Genomic DNA, 7752 nt, shown 5'->3' on the forward strand with positions numbered 1-7752 from the left:
GAAAGGAGATGAGGGGGAATTCTTTAGCGAGAGAGGGATGAATCTGTGGAATTCTTTTTCACTGACAGCTGTCGGGGCCAGGTCTTTATGTATATTTCAAAAGCAGATGTTAGTAATACACTATGCTCCATTTGAAGTTCGACTCTCTTTTTATAAAGCTCCTTTCTGGGAGCAATAGAATTAAAACTATGAGTCAGTTTTATATACATGGTGATAAATCTGGTAAATTACTGGCTACCCAATTGAAAACTGCTTCGGTTCAGCATCAGATAATTAAGATTTGTAAAAGTGATGGTACTCTGACGGTTGATCATGATGAGCTAAGGAATTTTATACTTCTTTATATCAATCAGAATTTCCTGATGGCCCTACTAAAATGCATGTTTTTTTAAGGAACTTGTATATTCCGAAATTACCACCCAATGAGCGTTTAATATTAGATGCACCTATTACGGAAGAACAAATATAGGATGCTATTTCTTCAATGATTTCAGGCAAAGCACCTGATCCGGACGGCTATACGGTAGATTATTTAAAATCCCTTTCTACTATAATTTCTGCTTGGTTATGTAGAATCTTTAAGGATACATTATTTATAGGGAAATTACCACAATCTTTTTATGGAGCTTCTATTTCCCTAATTCTTAAAAAAGATAAGGATCCTACTGAATGTGCATCGTATAGGCCTATATCCTTGCTGAATGTCGATTCTAAGATCTTTTCTAAAATACTGGCAACTAGACTGGAGAATGAATTGCCTCAAATTATTTCTGTCGACCATACTGGATTTATTAAGAATCATTATTCTTTTTGTAATATTAGGAGATTAATGAATTTTGTTTATACTCCTTCATCTGGAACTCCAGAATGTGTCATTTCACTGGCCGCTGAGGAAGCGTTTGACAGAATTTAATGGGCATATTTATTTAGTATGCTTGAGAAATTTAATTTTAGTCCGATATTTATATCTTGGATTAAATTGATATACTTTACTCCTTCGGCTTCGGAATTTACAAAAAATCAAAAATCTCCCTTTTTTCAGTTGTTTCGTGGTACTAGGCAGGGCTGTCCTCTTAGCCCAGTATTATTCGATATTGCCTTGGAACTTTTAGCTATTGCTATTCGTGACTCACCTAATTTACTTGGCATTATCCGTGGGAATGAGATACACAAGTTATCACTATACACAGATGATTTATTACTGTATATCTGCAACCCTGAGAAATCTATTCCTGCAGTAATACCCCTGATTGCTCAGTTTAGCAACTTTTCTGGCTACAAATTGAATCTTAATAAGAGTGCACTCTTTCCATTAAATATGCAGGATCCAGTTTATGAACGTTCACCATTCGGATTGGTTACTGACTATTTTACTTACCTGGGTGTTAAAATTACTAAGAAGCATGAGGATTTATTTAAGCTGAATTTTTTACCTTTAATTAATCGGGTGAAACAGTTGTTTGCTTAATGGTCCCCATTGTCTTTATCACTAATTGGCCGAATCAATGTTATTAAGATGATCATTCTACCTAATTTTTATATCTATTTCAAGCGGTACCAATTTTTATTTCTAAATCCTTTTTTGGTACTGCTGATTCTAAAATTTCCTCATATATGAAATGCAGAATAAAAATCCTAGACTAAGGAAAAAATACTTACAGAGTTCCAAGGAGGATGGTGGTTTGGCACTGCCAAATTTAAGATTTTATTATTGGGCAATTAATATTCGATATTTAATATTTTGGACTCAAGATTTGGATATAATTCCAAGTCCACAACGGTTAAATCTTGAATATAATTCTGTACAAGGGTTCTCATTGGCTTCTATTTCAGGGACTTCGCTTCCCTTTGTTCTCTCTAAATTGAATAAACAAATGGTTAATTCAATAATTAAATACATATTACGAATATGGTTTCAATTTCGTAAATTTTTTGGTTTGAACAAATTTATTTTATCAAGCCCTATTATATCTAATTTTTTTCCAACCCTCTGTTAAGGATCAAGCCTTTTTGATATGGAAAGTGAAGGGTATCAATGGTTTAGTCATTTATTGTTGGATAACTGTTTCATGTCTTTTGAACACTTGTCTAATGAATATAATTTGCCCAGATCCCATTTTTTTTTATATATTTACAAATTAGAAACTTTATAAATACTATGTTACCTACCTTTCCGACTTCATATCCAACTGATATCACAGAAAAAATCTTAGCTTTAAACCCTTATCAGAAGAGTTTAATAGCAATTATTTATGATATGATTATGAAAATACAGCCAGGTATATCTGATAAAATTAAGAATGAATGGGAAAGAGAACTTCAACTTCACTTACCTATAGAGAAATAGTAGAAAATTAACTTTTCCTCTATATGTTGATGCAATTTAAGATCGTGTATAGGGCCCACATATCTAAAGATAAACTAGCTCGTATTTAGTCTCATGTAAGTCCTGTTTGTGACAGATGTCATTCCGAGGTAGTTTCTTTGACTCATATGTTCTGGTCTTGCCCTCTTTTAGAAAAAAAAAATTGGAAAGACATCTTTGATATTATTTCAACAGTTTTGCGTATAGATTTACAACCTCATCCTATTACCAGAATTTTTGGTTTACCAATGATGGAACATAATTATTTATCCTCTTCATCCCGTCGGATGATTGCATTTGTTACATTAAAGGCTAGAAGATCCATTTCATTGAATTGGAAAGAGATCAGTCCTCCTACTACATTTCAATGGTTTTCCCAAACTATACCTTGTTTAAATTTAGAAAAAAATAATCAGACGTGTCACTTTTGATCCTTTGGTTAAATTTGAAGAGACTTGGAGGCCATTTATTCAACACTTCCATATGATGTAACTTGACCTTTTCCGACTCCTTTTTATTAACCTAAAATACATGGACAGAGGAGCAGAGTTAACGACATTAATGATTGTTTTCGATATAATATAATTGCCCAGATTTGTTTAGTATTGTTTAGTTTAGTTTTTGGTTCAGTTTAGTTTAGATTATTTTTTCTAATTTGTTTTTTTTTCTTGATTTTTTTCATTTTTCTTCTTATCATGTTCAGTTATATTAAGAGTTTGAGAGGCCTAATATACTTGTATTATCTGTAGTGTTTGTTTGCATATGTTAATTACGAATGATGTAATCCCAATCTCTTTGCATTAGTATTGTTGCTATGTTTATGAATTTGAAAATTTATAAAAAGTTAAAAACGGAAGAAAGGTCTTTTTGTATATATATGGCAGAGGTTGATAGATTTTGATTGGTCACGGCATGAAGGGACATGGAAGAAGGCAGGAGATTACTGAGGAGAGGAAAATTGGATAAGACATGATGAAATAGCAGAGCAAATTCGACGGGCCAAATGGCCTAATACTTCTCGTACATCTAATGGTCTTATGGTCTTATGGTTTATGGGGGGAAATTTACGGGAGGTACACTGTTGCGTAATAACCGATAAAGATTGTAATTGGCACAGTGAAAGTTTATATATGACAGCAATTCACGAAGGGCATCATAGAACTAAGGGAAGCCGATCATTATACACAACGTGTCCATAATGTCGTTCTAACAGTGTAGAAAGTATTCCGTGCACGTTTACACTGCCGCAGACAGCAAACGGCAAACAATTTATGCAGCAGCATGCGTCATAAACGGAAATTATTTTTTCAAGATCAGGGATAGCTTCTGTTTCCTGGGCACCAGCAGCAAATGTCAGTTAACTCTAGCAGAAAGAAATACAGATGGTGAAACGTCAGCTGCTTTTGGCCTTTCATTACTTTGCTATTTTTATAATTTGATTAAATGAGTACTTCAGTGCCTTCATGAATTGCTCTCTGAACTTCCGCTGGGTCGCTCCATAAATACACGTGTTGGTACAACAGCTCAGGAGTTGCAACATGATTCCACTTTCCTGGAGAATGAATCTTGGATCATTGGGTTTGGAGCCTACGGAGTAGTTGCTGTTTGTCAATCTCACATACAAGAAATTTACAACATGGGTAGTCCACAACATGATAAAGCTACCGGAGATAGCGAACAACAACACAATGGATTTCTTTCGAGATTCCATCTCTGGGTCGTTCTGTTTGGTTTGATTATTTTGAACGCGTAATCTCCGGCGGACCTTGCTGACTTCCAGGATGTGTTTGACAGTCAATACATTGAAGAGCAAAATCATGAAGAAGGGGACACAAGGGTTCAGTATGTAATAAATGCTGTCGAAAGCAATCCATGATATATCGGAATAAAAGCTTTGCTTGATGTTACAGAACCAAGGTATATTGTTGACTACATATAAAGGCTCATATATTAAATAAATGGGAATGTTCTTTAAACAGCTCACAACACAAACCGTCACCATGACAAAAACAGCAGTGCTCTCGGTGCAATATTTTGCCTTCAATTTCTGGCAACAGATGGCTACACATCGATCGAAAGTGAAAGCGACGGTTAGCCAGACCGAGCCGTCTCTGGTTATGTAGATCATAACGATTCTGAGGCTGCAGACTGGTGTAATTGAGAGGAAAGAAAGCGGAAAGTAGATAGCTCCGAGCCGGTTTAATATGACTGCCATAATGAGGACCAGGAGATCCGCTACTGCCATGCCAACAAGATATTTTGTGATGCATTTGGAGAGACCGCATTTTCCACGTAACAGGATTACAATCGTCACCAAGTTACCTGTTTAGAATAAACAATAGAAATCATAACCTGAAGCCAATGAATTACTCTTCGAAGCTGCAGTTTCACAGCAAGGTTTTATAGAGTGTCTACTAGCAACTCAACTAGTTTATGCCAGAAGTATGTGATCCTATAGCACAGACCAGGAAACCAGAGGGAGAATCTCATCTGCCCTGCAAAAAGTAACATTTTCGTTTCTGCACACTTTTGTATATGGAATGTGGATTCACCAATTATAGTGAAACACATTGATATCTCTCAGCTAAATCCTAAAATATTCTATTATGTTAATTCTGGCGAAATAACCTCATGTTTGAACTTTTAATGAATTTCTGATTTAACAAGCGGCATGAACTGTCCATAGTAATCAGCATAATTTTACTTATATCAAAGAGCCGAAACATACTGTAACACAGAACTGACAATATAACAATTTTTTTATCACTGGATCTTACCTGGGACACCAATAGCTGTCAGAACAAGATAGTAAATGGCATAGAACAAACCCGTCACATATCCGTGCATATTTTAACAGAAAGCGAGATGTCCCTTTCCTGATTTTCAGTCGATTCTTTGATATAGTGCAATTAAAGTATCCCTTTATATGACCGTTAAAATACAAAGGAGACAAGGTAGTGGCATCAAATATGGACCAATCAGGCAAGGGGACATCGTCACTGACGTCGGTTGGACTCATTAAGTGAGCAGGTTAACACCCTTGGAATTTCCGTGTGTCTCAATATCTAATAAACCTATAGCATATTGTTTATTTGTAGAAATAAACTCGTGTCTGCATCGTTCTTCAAAAATTTTACGAATTTTTAATTTTATTGTCATAGAAACATAGAAATCTACAGCACATTATAGGCCCTATAGCGCATAATGTACCGACCATGTAACCTACTCGAGAAACTGCCTAGAATTTCCTAACCGCAAAGCCTTCTGTTTTTCTAAGCTCCGTGTACCTATCTAAAGGTCTCTCAAAAGACCCTATTGCATCGGCCTCTACCATCTTCGCTGGTAGTGCATTCCACGCACACATCACTCTGTGTGAAAAACTTACCTGCCATTCCCTTTGTACCTACTTCGAAGCACCGTAAGCTATGCTCCCTCGTGTCAGCCATTTCAACTTTGTGAAAAAGCCTCTTGCTATCCATACCATCAATGTATTTCATCATCTTATACACTTCTATCAGGTCACCTCCATCCTCCGTCACTCTGAGGAGAAAAGGTCAAGTTCATTTTACTTATTCGCATAAGGCATGCTCTCCAGTCCAGGCAACATTCTTGTAAATCTCTGCACTCTCTTCATAGTATCCACATCCTTCCTGTAATGAGGTGACCAGAACTGAGCACAGTACTCTAACTAGACTTTAACTATGGTCTAAAGCTGTAGCATTGCCTCACGGATCTTGAACTCAATCCCATAGTTGATGAAGGCCAACATACCGTACTCCTTCTTAACAACACTGTCAACCTGCGCAGCAGCTTTGAGTGTCCAATGGACACGGATCCCAAGATCTCGGTAATCTTCCACACTGCCAAGAGTCTTACCATTAAAATTATTCTGTCTCCAAATTTGACCTACCTAAATGAAACACATCACACTTATCTGGGCCGAACTCCATCTGCCACTTCTCAGCCCAATTCTTCATCCCAACGATGTTGCGCTGTAATCTTTGACAGCCCTCCAGACTATCCACAACACCCCAACTTTTGTGTCATCAGCAAACTTACTAACCCACCTCTTTACTTCCTCATCCAGGTCATTTATGAAACTCAGAAAGAGGATAGGCCGCAGAACAGAGCCCCGTTGAACACCACTGGTCACCGTCCTTCATGCAGTATATGAATCATCCACAACCATCTTTTGCCTTCTATGGCCAGGCCAATTGTGTATCCACAAAGCAAGGGCTCCATAGATCCCATCGCTCATTACTTTCTGAATGATCCTCGCAAGGGGAACCTTATCAGATGTTTTACTGAAATCCATATACACGACGTCCACTGCTCTGCCTTCATCACTCTGTTTTGTTATATACTCGGTCCTGCCCTTGACAAAGCCATGATGGCTATCTTCAATCAAACTATGTCTCTACAAATGCTCATAAGTGCTCCCTGTCAGGATCTTCCCCAACAACGTGCTGACCATTTTGAATTATAATACAGGGGGCTAACTGAAGGCGTTCTCAATTGATATAAGACAGGTTAACGATCGAATGTCATGGTCCGGTCCGTGAAGTCTGCATTCCGGTTCACTGTCCGGTCTATCGACCCTTGCTCCAGGTTTTCCTGTCTACCCTGTTTCTGTTCCTGTTGAGCAATAATTGAGGCAGCTGATTCTCGTTCGGGCTGGCTGCATAAATACCTGCGGAGACCAGGGCGTGGCTCCTGGATTGTTCTTGTCCTTACTCCTTGTGTCCCTTCTCCTGCCATCTATTTCCTCGCCTGAAGCCCGGCCTTGGCTTGCCGGTAATACTGGCCTGGCCTCGCCTGTAGTCTTGGAGCCACCTTGTACCAAGCTCCCTTCCTGTCCCTTGCCTCCGCTGGGTAAATCAGGCCGTCTTGCTGTTACCCTGCAGTTGGTTCTGCCCCTTGCATCCGTTGGATAAGCCAGGCCGTATTGCCGATATTCTGCGGTTGATCCTGTCCCTTCCTGTCCTTTGCCTCCGACGGGTAACCCAGGCCGTATTGCCGTTACCCTATGGTTGGTTCTGTCCCTTCCTGTCCCTTGCCTCCGTCGGGAGGTGATCCGCGCCCTGCCCATGAGGAGCTTCAAGACCCCAAGCCTCAAGTCTCTAGCCAATCCTCGCCTCAAGTCTCTAGCCAAGCCTCGCCTCAACTCTCCAGCCAAGCCCCGACCCTAGTCTCCAGCCTCCAGCCTCGCCTCTAATCTCCAGCCTCCAGCCTCGCCTCTAGTCTCCAGCCTCCAGCCTCGCCTCTAGTCTCCAGCCTCCAGCCTTCAGCTTCGCCTCTAGTCTCCAACCTCCAGCCTCGCCTCTAGTCTCCAGCCTCCAGCCTCGCCTCTAGTCTCCAGCCTCCAGCCTCGCCTCTAGTCTCCAACC

The 7752-nt window shown here is 39.3% G+C and overlaps 1 protein-coding gene across 1 annotated transcript; it reads right to left on the reverse strand.

Moving 5' to 3' along the window:
• Positions 1-3779: 3779 nt before the first annotated feature.
• LOC140203657 (probable G-protein coupled receptor 139) lies at positions 3780-5212 on the reverse strand. Its single transcript, XM_072269705.1, has 2 exons — positions 5143-5212; positions 3780-4687 (listed from the first exon to the last, which is right to left on the reverse strand). The coding sequence occupies exons 1-2, from the start codon at positions 5210-5212 to the stop codon at positions 3780-3782; spliced, it is 978 nt and encodes a 325-aa protein (XP_072125806.1).
• Positions 5213-7752: the final 2540 nt, after the last annotated feature.

This window comes from Mobula birostris, chromosome 10, assembly GCF_030028105.1.
Source record: "Mobula birostris isolate sMobBir1 chromosome 10, sMobBir1.hap1, whole genome shotgun sequence".
Taxonomy (NCBI): Eukaryota; Metazoa; Chordata; class Chondrichthyes; order Myliobatiformes; family Myliobatidae; genus Mobula; species Mobula birostris.

What these genes read in the sequence shown, in the direction of transcription:
- LOC140203657 (XM_072269705.1), bottom strand. Translation starts at nt 5,212, where the DNA reads ATGCACGGATATGTGACGGGTTTGTTCTATGCCATTTACTATCTTGTT. An exon ending in GACAGCTATTGGTGTCCCAG is followed by an intron (nt 4,688 to 5,142) that starts GTAAGATCCAGT and finishes TATTCTAAACAG; the next exon opens with GTAACTTGGTGACGATTGTA.